Below are 19,035 nucleotides of genomic sequence, written 5' to 3'. Positions count from 1 at the left end.
CAGCTCTGAGAAGTATGAAAAGCTAAAGATCTGTACTAAAAACCAACATGTGCCTTAAGTAGTAAAAGATGTGAACATTTTACCTTTGTAAATTGCATGACATTACAGATGCCACTTACTTATTTAAACAAAAGTGTTCCATTGAAAAAAAAAATTACATTCTGATTTTACCAAATTTATTAAACATACCAAAATGTCAAGGAAACCACATGACTTCTCAATGGCTTCTCAACAGTGATTTCAAATTAAAAACAAAGATTAAAAAGTCAAGTTAGACATAGCTAAATTTGAATTATTAAATCCTATTATGAAGGCACAAATTCTCCCACCCATCATGCTCGGCTCTCTGGGTGGAAAGCCATTACACTGGAACTGGGACAACTGTACTTCCTAGAAAGAGAAGAATTAGATAACCCTTGGGGATCCCAGTAAGCCAGTTGAGGGCTGAGGAAGAAGAGAATCTAGACATGTTTGTCCTAGTAGTAACTCCCTACCTTGTAGCTATATTACCACATACCACACATACCACCGAAGTTTGGTAAGGAGGTCAACAAGATAAATCCTTAAAATACAGCAAGATTACCATAAATTAAAGGCATGAGAGATATTTAAAAGGATACTATCAGAGTCCCACTGCAAAAGAAGCGGCCAGTAACTAGGAAAGTTTTACAAATGAAAAATGCTCAAATAATCTGAAGACTTGGATGTCTCTAGGCCTTCAACCTCTGGAGTCTTCTAGGGAAATCTAAAACCAGTGTTGCACATAACATAATGTAAATACCATCTTGTTGTCACAACCATTCTATGATTATAGATACAAACAAAAACAAAAAGTTTGCATGAAAGACCAAGGCCACAATAGTGGACCAACAATTTGAACAAAGGAGCCTTGTGCTATCAGTTCAAGGACAATCCATCATGATAAATAAAATCTTTTCTCACCCCCAAACCATCTCCAGCAGGGGTAAGTAACCTCGGGCATGGGTGCCAAAGCATGGCATGCATGGGTATTTTACTTGGCATGCACGCCTCAGGGCAAATGACAGGGAAGGGGTTGGGGCTGTGCTGCCATAACAAGGACTGGGCCCCCTCATGGCTCTCTTGATATACACCCCTGGCACATGAACATTTTACAAGGAGAGGTTGTGGGTGTTTTTGGCACTCTGCCCAAAAACATTGCCAACCCCAATCTACAGTTTCTTGCTGTAATTTACTCAAGCCAGTCTTTTGCAAATGATTCTGAGATTAGAGATGTGACAGGAGTTGTGGTATAGGGTGCTGGTTAGAAGAAAGCAAAGAACCACTCAGTTACTGAACTGCACTGGGGTTTGTAAGGCTGCTGCTGGGGACTAGTGTTGACTGCGTAATCTGACTGGATAGGCTACATAGGTAGACCCAGGCTTGTACCAGGGAGGAAGCTTTTTTTTCTTTTACCTTACTGACCTAAATTTCTCCATTTAAAGCTTGGCACAGTATAAGAAAGGCAGACTGAAGGGGAGAAGCAAATAGCTACATTGCAATTTTATTGGGATCCAAACAGGTAATGGTATCAGGAAGGTATCAGCAAGCTGCTACCTTCCTTCTCTCTGCTGGTTACCACTGGGGTCTTCACAAGGTATTTTATCATTTTGTGTTATTGTTTTCAACAGACAGGAAGGGGTGCATTTGGTGACTTCACAACCCCCTCCCCCGATTAGATTATGATCTGAGATGCCATGCAATAGATATAGATAGGCAAAGTGTTGGTCTGTCTTGTCTAGTATGAGATGCTTCATAAGAAGGTGCAAGGAACTCCCAAAATGGCAGTTTTAGAGTAACTTGCTCACAAACCAAATTTCTTCTTAACTCCATATTCAGAAGTTTCCTTATTTACAAAAGCCTGGAAATGTACACACCTTCCAATCCTTCCAGAAGCTTCACTGTTTATAAAATAACGTAACTGATACAATGATCTTCCTATTTGGAGGTTCATGCCATTAACAGCAGCTTGAGTTGCACTGCTCCCCCTTCTACAAACTAATATGGACCCTCTCAAATTCTGTGAACTTCATGACTAGGAACAGAAATTGAACAGTATAAGTGATTGGAAACCGGTTAAATCTGGAACACAACAGAAGCTCAGTATGTGTAAACCACTTTCAAAATGGCCAAAACAAGTTTCAGATAAACCTAGATGTATGTAGTATCAGATTTAACTGATTTAGGTTTAACTGATTTTGAACTTCTGTCCCAAATCCCCTCCAGATTCAAGCTGTCTGCTCTAGCTGAGCAGAGAGTGTTCTCTAGTGCCCTCCGGACTGGGCCTATGCAGGCATATAGCTGCATTTCTGGAATCAAAAGTGAGTATCTGTTCACTTGCTTATCAGTTCAATCTACGCAGTTTAGATTAACCTGTGAAGATTGAGTTGATTCAGTCTTGGGCTTTTTGACTGTCTATATTTAACCCATGGAATTCAAGATCAGGCCTCAGTAGCTGTAAGAAGACCATGAATTATACTTGTGTAATCTTTTGACAAAAATAAAAAATCAGAGGTTTTCAAGTCAGCATTTGGTTTATATTTGCAAGGCCATTTTCTCAAGAATATGTTCTATAATTTTGGAGGGTATATGGAATCTGAGTTTCCAGTATGAAGACTCCCACATATAGCCAGAACACAGCTTCCAGAGAGGCATGAACTTTTGCTCCTTAGTGGGGGAGAATCAAGTCACCATCATAGTGATAACAATTGTAGCAAAGCACACAATAAAAATAAGACAGGTCTTCTCTCTTCCATTCCATTTCAATATATGTCTGTCTGGAACAGAGCAGAGCTTCATAAGACTGAGGACCAGTATCAGTAGTTTCTAACATTACAAACATTCTTATTTTCAGTTTTCTGTTAATTAAAATGTTAGCAGGTGACAATCCATGATTCATTGGTGCCATCTCATAATTTCAGATAACCTTCTGAAGACAGCATTGACCCCTGAGTTCTGATGATGTCAGCTTTGATCCTTTCATCTTTCATAGAGTGGGCAGAAACTCAATGATTTTGGCTAATCCCTAAGGCCACCCAAATTCAGGATGCTGTAATAAACAAACACCTCTTCAAAATAACTGGACTACGCTTGATAAAACTAAATAGGATACCCATAAATTTCTAGTTGTCAATGAACATCTGTGGAAAGCTATTTAAAAAAAAGAAAAACAAACAAGAACCAGCCAGCCTTCACATCTGCAATAGTTTCAACATTCAGGGGGTTTTGAAAGGAATCAAATCAAGGTAGACAAGAAAATGAAGGATAAATCCTAAATTCAATGACTTTTCTAATCTGGAAAACTTGGTACCATCCTGAAGAATTATACCACTCTTCAGTTAAAACTGCTCATTAAAGCTCCCTGAACAGCTGAGGTTCTTCAGCTTCAAGGCATTCAACATCTGCATCATCTGTTTCCAATCCCTCAATTTGTGTACACCGTACTGATAGCATGAATTCATATGGCTCATCACAAGGTATATGAATCAGCCTAATTACAGATGGTGAACCATTTGTGCCTGGAATTCATTGGATACAAAATATGAATCACTTACACTGGCTGTATAAGAAAGCCTGAGGCAATCTAATGGAAAGAGCTATAAGAGGTCTAGTGAAACACGCTATTAAGAGGTCTAGGAGCATCACTGTGTATTAAAATAGAACAAAAAAAAAATCACTGTTCTGAAAAGATTACAATTTAATGATAAGATAAAAGATAGCATGCGGATACAGAAAGAATGGCACATGCAAGGAAACAGTGAAATAATATTGATCACCAAGACTAACAGTGTTGGTGGCCCACCATCAGTACATAGTTCACTCTTCAAATATAAGAGTAAACTGTTCAATTTAATTGTGAATGCTACTATAAAATATTTTTAAAAAACAAAGTATTTCAAATATCTTTTTTTCTTTTAGGGAAATAAGTAACTGGCTGCTTGAATGTCTTCTTTTATTATAGTAATATGATTTATGCATAATAATAAATTAAGTCTAGTATTTTTCATAATTTAAAGGACAGAAGAGAGAATTACATTCTTTCTGGCCTCCTGAATAGCATAGACCATAGAATTTCACCAAATGGCTCCCACATACAAGCCATGAAATCCCGTTTAACCAAAACCATCATCTACAGAATTAACCAATCATGAGTTAGGCTTCTAGTGATAAAGATCTACCACATGAGTAAGGTAACCCATAGATATCTTATTGAAAACAATGCATCTTATTTCTAGACTGAATTTCCCTAGGTTCCGTTTCCCACCCTCTATTAAGTCGTTATATATTGGATTAAAGACCTCTCTGCTGTCAAAACCTCTCTACCCCAATAAGTACTTTTAGACTATGACCAAGATGCCTCTTCTCTTTTTTCACTAAACTAAATTATGCTTTAGTGTGTCATTGTATAAGCACAAATCATTTTTGCAGCAGCATTTTCCTAATCCATTCCAATCCTTACAATCTTCTTTTGAATGTATGAGCTAAAGAACTGAACACAAAATTCTAGTAACAGGCTTACCATGGTCGTATATCCTGGTAATATATCCTCATTTATCTCCTTACTACTTTCCTGCTTACACACCTTGATTAAATTTTCTCTCTTAACTGTCACATTGCACTGAAAGCTCACATTGCCTTGGATGTCCTCTGACTCTTAAATTGATTTTGAAGTTGCTGCTTTCTATGATAAAGATACCCATCTTACAACTATGACCTACCTTCTTGGTTTCCAGTTACATTTAAAAAACAGGTCACTCAAAATGAACAACTTCAGTTTTCAGAGGGCCCTAATAAAGATGCCAAACAAGTGTTAAAAGCCAATGGAAGTTGAATGCTTAAATCCATTAAGCTCTTGTGAAAAATCACACACACATTGTTTATAACAGTAATTTTCTAATCCATTAAACAACCTTTAAACCCATGTAATACTGAAAGCAGTGCAAAGACAACAATTATCATACCCCTCATTAACCTGAAATGATCACCTAAGAGAGATAGAACCTAACTCTTCAGCACATAGGGGGAGATAGAATCTAACTTCAACCTAACTCTTCTTCAAACAACTTTCAGAAGTTTCCTGATCACAGGCCCTGGTTTTCATGGAGGGCTTCAATCACCCTGAAATCTGCTGGGAGAGAAAAGCAGCAGTACACAGGCAATCCAGGAATTTTGGGGACAGTATTGGGAACAACTTCCTGGTACAAGTGTGGGAGAGTCCAACTAGGGCAACAGTCTCCAATCTGTGGTATGTGGACCACCAGTGGTACACAGACAACCTGTCAGTGGTACACGTGTCCCACCCAGACCTTCCACCCACAACAGTGGGAATGAGGCACCCACGTGTATACATACCCCAAACATACCCTATTGAGCCTTGTGCTGACCCTCGTGGGTGGAAGGGCCCTGCTCTCCCAGCCCACAGCTTCCAGGCAGAGCTGCTGCTACTGCTGTTGCACTTCCCAGGTCTTCTGCTGGCTCCAGGTAGCAGGTAGGGAAGTGGTGGGGGTGGGGACGCAGCTGGGCAGGAGCACAGAGCCCATGCCCAGGGGATCAACAGCAGTACAGAGCTTGGCTGGGCAGTGTGTGGATGTGAGGGAGGGTGGGGGGTGTGGGAACCCCCCTACACACTCCCCCCATGGCGCACACATCTGGCAGACAATGGCAATGGCAACAGCAGGCAGAGGTGCTCAGGGCGTTTGTGCCCAGAGCAAGCACCTAGTGGGGCGTGGCTCCGGACAGCATTGCACATTGCAGCTATGGGCACAGCCCCTGCTTGGCAGTCTGTATTGCCAGCACTCCCCGTGTGCACATGTAGCTCTCACACTCACCAGGCATGGGAGGGAATCCCCACGCACTTATTAAGCTGATTTCTCCACAGGGGCTGCGTGGCATGGGAGGGAAGCTTCAGGTGCCTTACCCTGGGGGGCAGGGAAAGCAGCTGGCTCCAGGGCCTGGGGCTTCCCTCTCATGCCCGGCAAGTGCAAGGAGCAAGGGCATTAGACTGCCTGGTAGGGGATGTGCCCCTTGCTGCAATCTGCAGCCCTGGCCAGAGCCATGCCCCACTGTGCACCTGCACCCTGAATTTCCCCACCTGCTGCTGTGCCACAGAGGGAGTGCGGGGTTCCCCACACCCCCCACCTTCCCTCACACCCCAAATACCCACACCCTGCCCCAACCCCCCACATATACATAAACACCAGCATACATGCCGCTCCCACACAGCAACACCCCCTCACAACCCCCCACACCCTAGCATACACACATACCCACATACTCCCCACACCCCACCCCATTCCCACACACCCCCAGCATACGCACACAAACAAACACACACACACACACACACACCCCACCTTAAGTGCTGGTGGTACTTAAGGTTGTATCATTTTAAATTGGTGGTGCACAATCTGTCAGAGTTTGTGAACCACTGAACTAGGGGGCATGCTCGTCTTGACCTGCTGCTCACAAACAGTAGGTGGGGAATGTAGAAGTGGATGGCAACTTGGGCAGCAGCAACCATGAGATGATTAAGATCAGGATCCTGAGGAAAGGAAGGAAGGAGAGCATCAAAGTAAGGACCCTGGACTTCAGAAAAGCAGACTTTGACTCACTCAGAAAACTGATGGGCAGGATCCCCTGGGAGGCCAGTCTAGGGAGGGTAGGGGGGAAGGAGTCCAGGAGAGCTGGATGTACTTTAAAGAAACCTTAATGAGGGTGCAGGAATGAACTATCCCAATGTATAGGGAGACTACAAAGTATGACAGAAGACCAGCTTGGCTTAGCAGGGAATTCTTCAGTGAGCTAACCCACCAAAGAGAAATGTACAAGAAATGGAATCTTGGAAAAAATGACTAGAGAGAAGTATAAGAGTATTGCACACATACACACATGCAGGGATGAAATCAGAAAGGCCAAAATACAACTGGAGTTGCAGCTAGCAAGGGAAGTAAAAAGTAAGAAGAAGGATTTCTACAAGTATGCCAGCAACAAAAGGAAGACTGGGGAAAGTGTGGATCCCTGACTGAATTGGGGTGGCAAACTTGTGAAGGATGATGTGGAAAAAGCTGAAGCACTCAAGCCTTTTTTACCTCAGTCTTCACAGGCAAGGTCAGCTTCCAGACTATTGCCCTGGCAGCACAGTTTCAGGAGAAGGTGAGAAGTCCTCAGTGATGAAAGAACAGGTTAGGGACTACTTAGAAAAGCTGGACATGTACAAGTCCATGGGGCTGGACACGATGCACCTGAAAGTGTTGACAGAGCTGGCTAATATGATTGCAGAGTCAGTGTCCATTATCTCTGAAAACCTGTGGCAATTGGCAGAGGATTGGAAAAGGGAAAATATCGTACCCATCTTTAAGAAAGGAAAGAAGGAAGATCCAGGGAACTACAGACCAGTCAGCCTCACCTCAGTCCCCAGAAGAATCATAGAGCAGGTCCTCAAGGAATCCATTTCTAAGCACTTGGAGAACAAGGTGATTAGGGACAGTCAGCATGGATTCACCATGGCCAAGTCATGCCTGACCAACCTGATTGCCTTGTATGATGAGATGACTGGGTCTGTGGATACAGGGAAGACCAATGGATATGGTGTACCTTGATTTTTAGCAAGGCTTTTTATATGGTCTCCCACAACATTCTCCCAGACAAGCCAAGAAAATATAGGTAACTGTAAGATGGAAAGAAAACTGGATGGATCATTCATCTCAAAGGGTAGTAATCAATGGCTTGATATCTAGTAGGCAGCCAGTGGTGGAGTGGACCAGAGGTCAATATTGGGGGGGGGGGGCAGTTTTGTTTAATATCTTCATCAGCGACCTGGAAGATAAGATGAAGTGCATCCTCAGCAAGTTGCAAATGACACCAAGCTGGCAGGGAGTAGTAGATATGCTGGAGGGTACAGCTAGGATTCAGAGAGACCTAGGTAAAATTGGAGGATTGGACCAAAAGAAATCTCATGGGATCAGGGCAAAGCTCTACATTTAGGACAGAACAATTCCATGCACTGGTACAGACTTGGGAGCAACTCGCTAAGCAGCAACTCTCCAGAAAAGGACCTAAGGGTTAGAGCACAAAATAAGCTAAATAAGCCAACCGTGTAACCTTGCTGGAAGAAGGTTAATGGCCTACTGGACTTCTTCACTTGGAGCGTTGCCAGCAGATTGAGGGAATTGATTCTTCCCCTCTATTCAGCACTGGTGAGGCCACATCTGGAGTACTGTATCTAGTTTTGGGGTCCCCACTACAGAAAGGATGCAGTCCAGTTGGAGAGAGTACAGAAGAGGATAAAGAAAATGGTTAGAGGGCCGAGGTACATGATTTATGAGGAGAGGCTGAGGGAAATGGGCTTATTTAGTCTGGAGAAAAGAAGAGACTGAGAGGGGATTTAATAGCAGCCTTCAGCTACCTGAAGGGGGTTACATAGAGAATGGAGCTAGACTGTTCTCAGTGGTGGCAACTAACAAAACAAGGAGCAATCAACTCAAGTTGCAGCAAGGGAACAGTAAGTTAGATATTAGGAAAAACTCTCTCACTAGGAGGGTAGTAAAGCACTGGAACATGTTACCCAGGAAGGTTTTGGAATCTCCATCACTGAAGATTTTTAAGATGTGACTAGACAAAGCCTTGGCTGGGATGATCTAGTTGGGGATGGTCCTGTTTTGAGTAGTGGGCTGTCCTAGATTGACCTCCTGAGGTCCCTTCCAACCCTAATTTTCTATGATTTAATAATAGATTAGTACTGCAATGGACAACAGATAAAATACTGTCCTTTGCTATAATTCTATATATTCTTGTGGTATTAAAACTTCCATTTTAATACACTAACTGTAGTAATCTATATTTGAACAGTACATAAATATTCTGCTCTCAGCTTAACACCCAGGCCAAAGACATCCCATTTCCTTTGAAACAGAAGATATTATTGTGGGTTGTATCACCATCTGTGAATTCAAGTTACTGAAAATTTACCAAAAGAAACAAAAAATGAAGGAAAAGAAGGATCTTCTGCAATTCAAATTGCTCCGTATTATTTAATTATAAAGCTTTTTATTATCCAAGTCAACTGACAAGCTTATTAAAACATATGAGTATAACATTATTTTCTTCTGCATTAGATTCTTAGTGGGGCTGTCAAACGACTAAAACATTTGATTACAATTAGTTGCATGATTACAAAAGGAGTTGCAATTAATTGAGATTTTAACTGCACAGCTAAAGACTCAAAATTATGCAAAATGATTCAGGTACTTCATATAGATGGGAGGTGGGGGTGGGGTCTATGTGTGATGGGGAAATTTGGGAAGGTGTTGGGGGCTGTGTGTGGGGTTTGAAGTCCGGGGATGGGGGCTCTCTGCACACCTTGGCAGGATGTGGGGTGCTGTGTGTCAGGAGTGAGGGGAAACAGCAGAGCTGGCCATGGCTTGGGAGTGAGGGGCAGACAGACATAGACAAACACATTCACACAGACACACAGGCACATGCAGGCACATACAGACACAGAACCAGTACTCAGCAGGTAAATCTGTGGAGGAAAGGGGCGGAGGGAGATTAAGACTCCCACAGTGAGAGAGGGAGTAAGGCAGGGGCAGGGGCAGTTCATGGGACAGAGGTGTGGGTGCCTTGTCCAGGGGTGTGGGAGTGGGGCATGGCTCCCCACTGCTGCACGCACTCGTGGCAGAGGCATAGCGGGCATGTATCCCCCGGATTTGTGCACGGGGTGGAAGCAGGCTGCTTGCTGTGGGCTGGGACTCTGCATCTTGCTGCCTTTGCCCTGGGAGCCACATGCTGATTATGCCACGCATCCTCTGCATGCCCGGCTGCAGGAGGCACAACATGGCGTCACACGGCTCCCAACGCAAAGGCAGCAGGGTGCAGAGCCCCAGCCCACAGTGGGCAGCCCACCTCCATCCTATGCACAAATCTAGGAGGCATGTGCCCTCCCATGCCTGCCCCAGGGGTGCGTGCAGAAGTGGGGAGCCAGCCCCCACCCCCCCATCCCTGGACAAGCCTCCCATGGCTCCGTCCCACAGCCTGCCCCAGCCCCATGCCTCCACAAACCTACCTGCAGGGTGCTGCTCTACACGCTGCAAGGCTGCATTCTTGGTTGCATGCATGCTTCAGGCTGCTTGTGTGTATCCATGTCCATGCCCCTCTGCCCCACTGCTGCAGCCACCCAGAGCCCACACTTTGGCTGCTCTTCAGCTCCTCTGCATTGCCACTGCTGCCCTCCTGGGCAGCCCAGAGGTGGCGGTGATGGTGGCAGATTGGAGCCCAGGCATGGGCTCCAAACATACATGTGTAATTAACGTATTTAAAAAAAACTAATACTAGAATCAATTAACACATTAATCCTGCAAATTAACTGAGATTAATTATCAGCCCTAATTCCTGCATACATGCATTATGATGCATGCTTTTAATTTTCATATTTTTTTTCTCTAATCTGAAAGTATAAGCTAATTCTGGTTCACTCACAGTGCTGAAATATTTTAACAATATAAGAAACATCATCAAATGGGAAGAAATAAAACCAGAGACCAAAGGAAAAAACAGCATATCCACATTTGTTTCATTCAATTAATATCCACAAGCATGGATGAATCTAGGATTTTAAAAAAGGGGGTGCACATGGTGAGGTGCATCTGTTTAACACACAAAAGTTTTAACAAGGTAAAAAGAAGCTAGAAGCTTTACTAGTATGCTAGTGGCCTAGGGCTATATTACTGAGTTGTAAGATTGATGCAAGAACAAATATGACTTTATTGGTATGCATTAAATACAGTCTGCAGCTACTTTAAAATAGGAGTTAAGTTACCAAGAGCAGCTAACGGACAGCAGAATTGCAGAAGAAAGTCTGTCTTGATTAAGACCATCAAAAAAGGAGGGAAGGTCATTAATACCTATGGAATGAAGGGTTTAGAAGGAATCAGGTAAATTTTAATGAGCCATGAAGTCAGTTGACTCCTTTCCTGCTGCCTGACCCTAAATGCTGCTGCCACTGCCAAACAGTTCGTTTTAAATTGGGTTTAAATGAATCAATGGAAGGCGGGGGTGGGGTGCAAGTGCATAAGTACACTCCCCACTGGATCCTCCCCCATCCACATGTACAAACTTTACGTCATGTACCGAAGAATGACATACTGTAGTTTTATCCCATGCACAAACCTTTTATGCAGAAGCAATTCTTACATATCCAGTTTAAAACCAATCAAAAAAATATATATTTTTATTTCTGAATAGCATTAATAAAAGTTCATTTTAATTGTATTTGTAACAAACACTCTAATCCCATTTGCGCTTCAATTCCATTAGGTTCTCATATTCTTTGTGCATGAAAGCAGAATTTTTTTTGGACTATAATTAAGACAATCAATGAAACTGAGGAAGAGGGGAGAAATAAGCTAACAGCTAAATTTAAAAAAAAGTAAAATCTAAAATAATTCTAAATTTCTAATTCTAAATAATTCTAAATTTAAAAAAAGAAGTAAAATCTAAAATAATTCATTATAGACCTCACCCAGGTTCCGTAAGAAGATAATGAGAATCTTTACATTGACCTCAGTAAGCACTAAATCATGTCCCAAATTTGTCTCCCCCTTGGAGACATATCATAGCTGATAGGCAGTGTTCTGTATTATCAAGAAAAATAGATTAAAATACTACATATTATACATCAAGCAAGTTAAGTAAAGAATGACATGGAAAAAGCATGGTCAAATCCTGTGATGAATGTGGTCACAAAACTATGCCATGATTTTTGACAAAAACATGTCACTAATAGAGCAGTGAATGGAATTCTGCAAAATATATTCCTAGTTATTTAAAGTTATGTAAAAAGCAAAATATGTTTATAGACCAAGACTTATTGTCACTCAGCACAGAAGTGTCATGGAATTAGTTACAGTCCTCCAACCTGCAAACAAGATTTTTCCTAGTGCACTTTCCCATAGCCATAGCATCTGAGTGACTCTCAGGCACTAAGAACTTTTTTCTGTGTACAAACATTCTCTAATCTGAGTCTTTATGGTCAGGACCATAAGCAATGTTTGTATTGAGTCAGAAAAGATGGCTTCTGTTTTCAAATTTGTTAGTAAAGCACTCTGAGGTATCAGGCAAGATGCTCTATTTCTTTGAAGACCTCATTGCAGTTTTACAGTAACTAGCATTGTAGAAAAGCCTAGTCCCAACAGATAGGAAGCCACAGTAGACATTGTGCATTATTATTATTATTTAGTATTTATATCAGCATACAAAATAGCACCTAGGAGCTATTGTCACAGACTAGCACTGTGTAATAATATAACAATCCCTTTACCAAGGACTTTACAGTCTAGGTACAGAACAAGAAATAACAGATAGATATAGATGGATGGTTGAGTATTAAATTACTGGTTACATAGTCTTTTATGCTATCGGCACAGAGAACAAACATTGATTAATCTTTACATGACTTTGTGCTAAATTCCAAAATAAAGAAACGGAAAGAAGGAAAAGGTAAATGACCTACCTCCCAGCTTCATGCTCTCTTTCTTAAAACTGCAATACATCCTGTTGCCAAGTGGAATCTAGCATTCTTTCAAAAAGATATCTTTAAGAAGAAGCAGGAAAGCAGAATTTTCAAAACGTAAAGAAATGCTTCTGTTTACAGTCTGCTGTGTGTCAGCCCTGCTGTACATTATGTGCTTTCAGGCTAAATCAAAAGGGGTCATAAAAACTGTATAAATATTGTCTCTGTGAAGAGTATACTCCCCAAAGACACACATCTTCTGCTTCTCATATTTACATTTAACATGATGTGCAGGCATTTGCATTTTTAACTTGGATCAATAGCTTAATTTGGTGATTAGTTGAACCCTTTGCAGTTATCAGCCAGAAGACAGCAGTCATCTTGGTAAGTGACAGGAAAAATGATCGAAGCCGGCCTGCAAGTCTTCATTAATTTTGGAGTTCTGTATCTCAGTGAATAATAAGGATCTCTTCTCTGCCTTCCCTTCCTACACACTACTTGTAATTAACATAGCTGAGAGATGGTGATTAAACACTTGAAATATAAGTCCCTCATCAAGCAATGTTCAGGAGAGAGTCTTTCTTCCTCGTTACTTAAGATACCCATTCCCTTTATTGGTAGATATTATGCAGACAACTTGCCAGTAGGAATTTTGTATACAAAAGGAGGGCCAAATGAACCTTTCTTAATTTCCTATACTAAACATTCCATGCCAGGGTTACGCAGTTAGAAATCAATGTGTTTGCACACATCTCACACCACTGTAGTCAGAGGCATGTTCTTATGAACCAATCCAGCTTCGCTGTACATAGAGAGGTAAGGAGACAGGGATGAAACTGGGACTTTGTTGATTGCTGAGGAGCTCAGCTGCACCTTATGTGATGGCTAGCAATTTAATAAAGTGTGGCTTTCGGATTTATTACTCTGCTACATCTATCTGCTTTTTCTCTTTCCCACACATACTGGAGAGTGGCAACCAAGGAAAATCTCTTAACTAGATCCTGTTAGGGTAGCCTGCGCCATGTCACTATATTCATGTTCAGCATTTATTTCCTTCTTCTAGCAGTGCTTTTCTTCTCAACTAGTGAGATACCATTTTAACGATGGCCATGTTTCACTGAAACAAGTTGTTACAACCCTAGACTATATTCCCCCTACCTCTTTCATGCTTCCAGAGTTTCATCAAGGCTATGCACTTTCTTTCTTACTGGTTTCCCCTTGTAGACTACAGAACAGGGAAAACAAGGGTCACACAGACTTTGCAAGCTTATCACCTTACAGACAAAACAGAAGACATACTCAGGCTTTATGGAAGAACAACAATGCTATGCACAAATCACTTTCTTCAGAGCCCTATGTACTCTAAGACTCCTTTAGATTGTAGTCAGTCCTTGTATCTTTACTCAGTTCTTATATCCGATGGCCTTGCAAATTCCATCTCCCTTGTCAAAGGATCTGACAAGCTCTTCCTTAAGGCGTTTTCATGTGAACAGGACACTTCAAATTATTAACTTGTAACTAAAAGCCACTGGAATGTCAAATCAAGATGGAGATAAACGTGAACACACAGAGCGGTTTTTACTCAAAATACATTTCCAGAACAAAACTGAGTCTGTACCTTGATACAGAAAAGTATAAACATACCTGAATCCAGAGTCATAATTAGCACTTTTACTGGCGTCTTGGGCAGAGAGGCTCTTGAATGAAGGGTGCAGAGAGGGGACATTGAGCTGGAAAGCAGGGATTAGTAGTGTAATAGGGCAGGGCAAGGGAGGGCACCTGCCTCAGGTGCCAACTATGAGGAAGCATCAGGAACGCTCCCACCAGGACTCTTTGTTACAACAGGGGAAGCTCCGCACGGCCCCCTCCTGGCCACAGGAGCCAGGCAGGGCAGTGCCATACCAATCAGTGTGTCTGAGGAAGTGGGAAGAGGGGTGGATGAAATGGTGCACCCCACCCCCTTTGTAGCAGTGAGGGAAACCCTGGGGTACCTCTACCTGGCCACAGGAGCTGAGAAGCTCAGGGCTGAACTAAAAAGCATGTATCTGGGGAGCCAGGGGGCAAATGGAGTCAACGGAATGGTGATCCTCCTTTCCTCCATCCCTGGCACTTAGTGAGCACCCAATGCCACTGGCAGAAAGTGCTGAGTACTCCCTGCTGTAGCTCCCATGACACTAGTTCCCTGCTTGCCCACCCTAATTTACACAACTGTGTGAGTCCTTCACATAACACTATGCACAAAAAACGCTATGCAAAAAAACCCACAGAATCTGCATTTTTCCACAACCTTGGCATTGCACAGCGAGTTGTGCCATTTCTGCTCTTCTATTTTTGCATCAGTTTTTGCCCCTCAACCAATCAGCAGTGTGGGGGGGGGGACAGAGGGAGGGGACACTGCTGATTGGTTGAGAGGCAAAAACCATGGCAAAAATAAGAGAGCGCAGAAATGGCACCACTCAACACAGTACAAAGATGCACTTTGGATAGGTTGCGGAAAACATGAATTTTGGGGGTTAAATAAAGATTTTCTGCTTTTTTTCCCCCATGGAAAACTAAGATCCCTGGTCATAGTGCATCCTCCAGAACAAAACTAATACTGCAGTGCATAGTGAAAAACCAGAGTGCATCCTCCAAAACATCCTCCAAAACTGCAGTAATAATTTTATGTATTTATCCTCAATTACATGTACTGCTGTAGCATCTACAGACCACAACCCAAATCAAAGCTCTATGTTGCTATACTGTTTACATACCTAATGAGCTGCCTGCCCTAAAGAGTTTTCACTCCAAGTAGACAGGACTGGGGAAAGGAAGGCTACACAGTTTTTACAGATAGTGAAATAAGGCACAAAGAAATTAAGTGTCTTGCTAAAGATCATAAAAGAAGTCTGTAACATGACTAGAACCTTATTTCTAAAGTGTGACTCTACTTGCCTTAGCCACACAGCTGATAGGGGTGTGCAAAATGGGCCGTATTCTGTTCGGATTCAGATTCGGCCTGAATTGGGGACAGTGATTCAATTTGTTGATTTGGATCACTGTCCCCAATTCAATTCAGCAGAATCCAAATCTGAAGATTCGATGCTGATTTGGAGGGTCAGTGATTCACCCATAGACACAGATTTAAATGTTTTTTCTACATACCTCGAGGCACCAGGTGTGGCTCATGAATAGTGCAATGCTAGGGTGGATGAAGCATCCCACAGGAACATTGGGGGGGGGGGGGGGGGGCCACGTGCTTGGTGACTAACCCAGAAGTGAACCAGAAGTACTTTTGGTCCACTTCCAGGTCTGCCACTGAGCATGCTGGGGGGCCCCCCTCACCACCACAGCTCAGTGAGTGGCTGCAGGGGACCCCCACATCCCCCCTGCAGCCAATCAGCCACCCCAAGCTGCAGGGTGGCAGAGAGGCCCCTTTGCATGCTCTCCAGCTGACCCAGAAATGGACCGGAAGTGCTTCTGGTCCACTTCTGGGTCTGCTGCTGAACACGCTGGGGACCCTCTCCCTTGGTCCCATGGGACACTCCATCTGCCCCAGCATCGCAGAATTCACAAGCTGCCTGGTACCTTGAGTTATGTAGAAAAAACACTTAAAGCTGTGACTATGTCTGAATCACCAAATCTTTCTGAATCTCTCCAAATCGATATGGAGAGATTAAAGGGTCTCATGATTCAATTCAGATTCAGAGATTCAGCCACCGAATCAGGCTGAAAGTCTGCCAAATCGAATCACAGACCGAAGCTTCGCAGAGCCCTAACAGCCAATTCCTCTCATAAGTAGAGCTCCATTTTTATCTGATGTTTGGCTACAAAATGTTCAGCTTAAAACACCTAAAAGAAAACTACATAAAAACTGCTCTACTTATTTATAATCAGCATTTCTGCATTACCACCAAATATTTTATTTCTTTAGAAGTTTGCAGATGTATACAAGATGCACAATATTTTAAAGAAAACATATGGTCGTTATGCTCACAATCTTACTCATGCCAACAATTTCCTCAGTTAGTACTTTGCTGAATCATCAGCTGGCTCAATCAGACTGGTTCTGATATTAATTTAGGTGGTAATGAAATAAAGATGAAGATATGAAGTATTCATCAAAACATATACTAAAAGAAAGCTTCTTTTTTTTTTTTTACAGTAACCTTTATTTCTGGGTTGTCTACGCCCTCTCCTCCAAACAACTGAGAAAACTATTTGATACTTCGTTAGTGCTTCATACTAGTGCAGGTAAGAGGCATGACATATTTCACAGCAGCATAGACCAAGAAAAAAAAATGTATCATTTCACTCTTAGTAATTGTTATAAGTGACAGAATGGAGGAGGCAACAAGAAAAAAAAATCTTGGTAATTTTTCTGTAATAAGTAAAAGTTCTCCAAAGTCACCCGTTGAGTCAGACAACCTGAACTGAAGGAGGTTTCACATGATGGTTTCTGTTATTCAAAGATACTTGTGACAACAACTAATGTTTTCTCTACAGTGTTTTATTTGTACTTATTTTCCGAACTATTACAAAAACTTGCATTTTTGCACATTGCACCATGCATGCAAATAAAATTGCTGCATTTACTTACCTTACTTACAACCCTCATCCAAGATGAGGGTTTATTTCAGCACGAGGGAAAAAGCCCCTCATCTTGGATCAAGAACAAGGAGAGAGGGAAGAGCAGGCAGCTGCGGTGGCTGCTACGACTCTGACTCTGGCCTTGAGCCTGAGTTAGGGTCAGAGTCAGAGCCACAGCAGCTGCCTACACCCTCCCCTACTCTTATTGTCAGGTGCAGCTCTGGATCCATCCTGGGGACAGAGCACATGGACACTCTGTCCCCTGTCTGGCCAATCACCAGGAGAGCAGCTACTTGGGACTTCCATGTGCTCTGTGCCCTGGAAGGGAATGAAGCCATAGCCACATCTGACAGTAATTGGAGGGTTGAGAGTAAGGAGGCAGAGGCTGTGGGAAGTAGGAAATGCTGAAGGGGGCAGAGGGTGTGGAGGGAGTGCAGAGGCTGAGGGAGAGAAAGGAGGGGGGGGCAGGGACAAGAAATTGGGGGGGGAGATGGCAAGGGGGCTGGCCACACCCCACCATCTACTGCCCTGATACTTCTTTCCCCACTGTAGCAGGAGGGGGATAAATTTACGATGACCCTTCAAGAATTAGATTCTACACCTGTAAAACTATAACAGAACAAATTTATACATTTTCCATATGTAGAATCTAATTACTGGGGGGGTTGTCTTAACTTCAAAGCTGTTTTAGATTCAATAAATATGATAGATATACATTAGTCAAGCTTTTTTAGCTTAAATTCCAGAGGAATTACACCAATCAGAATGGAAAATGTTAAGCGCACATGCCTAAGCATCATACCAAGGCACTCATAATTAAAACAGCATACAATAATCATTACACGCATCTTTTTATTCTCCTGTAGGACAAAATCAATTGAACATGACCAGGCATTAATTCATGTTGTACACGTTCTCATTCCAGCACATTACTCTACATGAGATCACAAAAAACAAACTAAGACTCTAAGCTGCATTAAAATCCATATACAAGTACTCCAAACATGCAAAGCATCAGTATAAAGGTCCACTTACCAGACAGCTGAAGCCTACTTTAGGGAGAATATATGTTGTAATCGTAACTATAGAAAACACAGGCATATGCACCTGCAAAAAAAAAGCATACTAAAGTCCACCACTAGTAAAGAATGCTTGTACATAGCCAGAGGCAGCAGGGTTTCCAAGAAACTGGCCTTTGCCTTAAAAGAAAAAAAAAAAATCCCAAAACCTATGCAGAATATTTACCAAAAAATCTCTCAGGAGCTAGAGAGATACCACGAGCTCTCTCTCTCTAATACACAAAACTAGCCTTTCATGGTGAAACAAAGATATGAGGTTATCAGCTTTCACAAGTGGAGAACTGACATGTTCCCAAATATATGGCCCTATTCAGAGAATTGCCTTTTCCCTCCTGTCAGTTCTGGCTTGCAAGACATTACAGAAATTATATCCTCCTTGCTCCAGAACACTCAGATGTTTTTCACTTTATTACTGGGCATGGAATATTAAACAGCCTTTTGGGAGATGGCAATACACTGAAAGAGGAACACATGGGCATGTCTGCACAAGCTAGTTTACTGTGTAGTAAACTAAATTACTGTGTAGTAAGCATCACAATCTATACACAGAGACCCTTAACTGCACAGTAATTTACTCTACTCAGCAGTTAATTTGCTACCTGCAAATTCAAGTAGCAAATTAACTGCCGAGTGATTACTGTGCAGTAAGGCACGTGTAGATGACTGACCAGGAGCAAATTTGCTCCAGATTTGCTCCTGGTCAGCTGGGCAGGAAATTGCTCCCTGCCCCCAGGAGCTGCCTGCTCCCAAGGTGGGGTCCGCCACTGGAGCCAAGCAAGGACAATGTCCCCTTGCACCACCACCAGGGATCTCCCTATCCCAGCTCCGCAATCACAGAGCAGAGGCAAGGAGCAATCTGCCAGG

At 42.5% G+C, this 19,035-nt stretch overlaps 1 protein-coding gene across 7 annotated transcripts in view; it reads right to left on the bottom strand.

Annotated features, from left to right (window-relative positions):
• Positions 1–19,035, bottom strand: part of BCKDHB (branched chain keto acid dehydrogenase E1 subunit beta) — a 295,919-nt gene that overhangs the window by 120,753 nt on the left and 156,131 nt on the right. For 4 of the 7 annotated variants that reach the window (XR_002093308.2, XM_019496836.2, XM_059731467.1 and 1 more), the window contains one exon: positions 18,128–18,199. The exons of the other annotated variants lie outside the window; for them this stretch is intronic. Coding sequence is in view for 3 of the 4 variants with exons in the window: in XM_019496836.2 (XP_019352381.1) it covers positions 18,128–18,199 (72 nt within the window). In the remaining variant the exon portion in view is untranslated. The remainder of the gene's footprint in view (positions 1–18,127; positions 18,200–19,035) is intronic. 7 annotated transcript variants of the gene reach the window in all.

This window comes from Alligator mississippiensis, chromosome 1 (assembly GCF_030867095.1).
Source record: "Alligator mississippiensis isolate rAllMis1 chromosome 1, rAllMis1, whole genome shotgun sequence".
NCBI lineage: Eukaryota > Metazoa > Chordata > Crocodylia > Alligatoridae > Alligator > Alligator mississippiensis.
The sequence above is the reverse complement of the archived record's forward strand: the minus strand, read 5'-3'. Positions and strand labels throughout refer to the sequence as shown.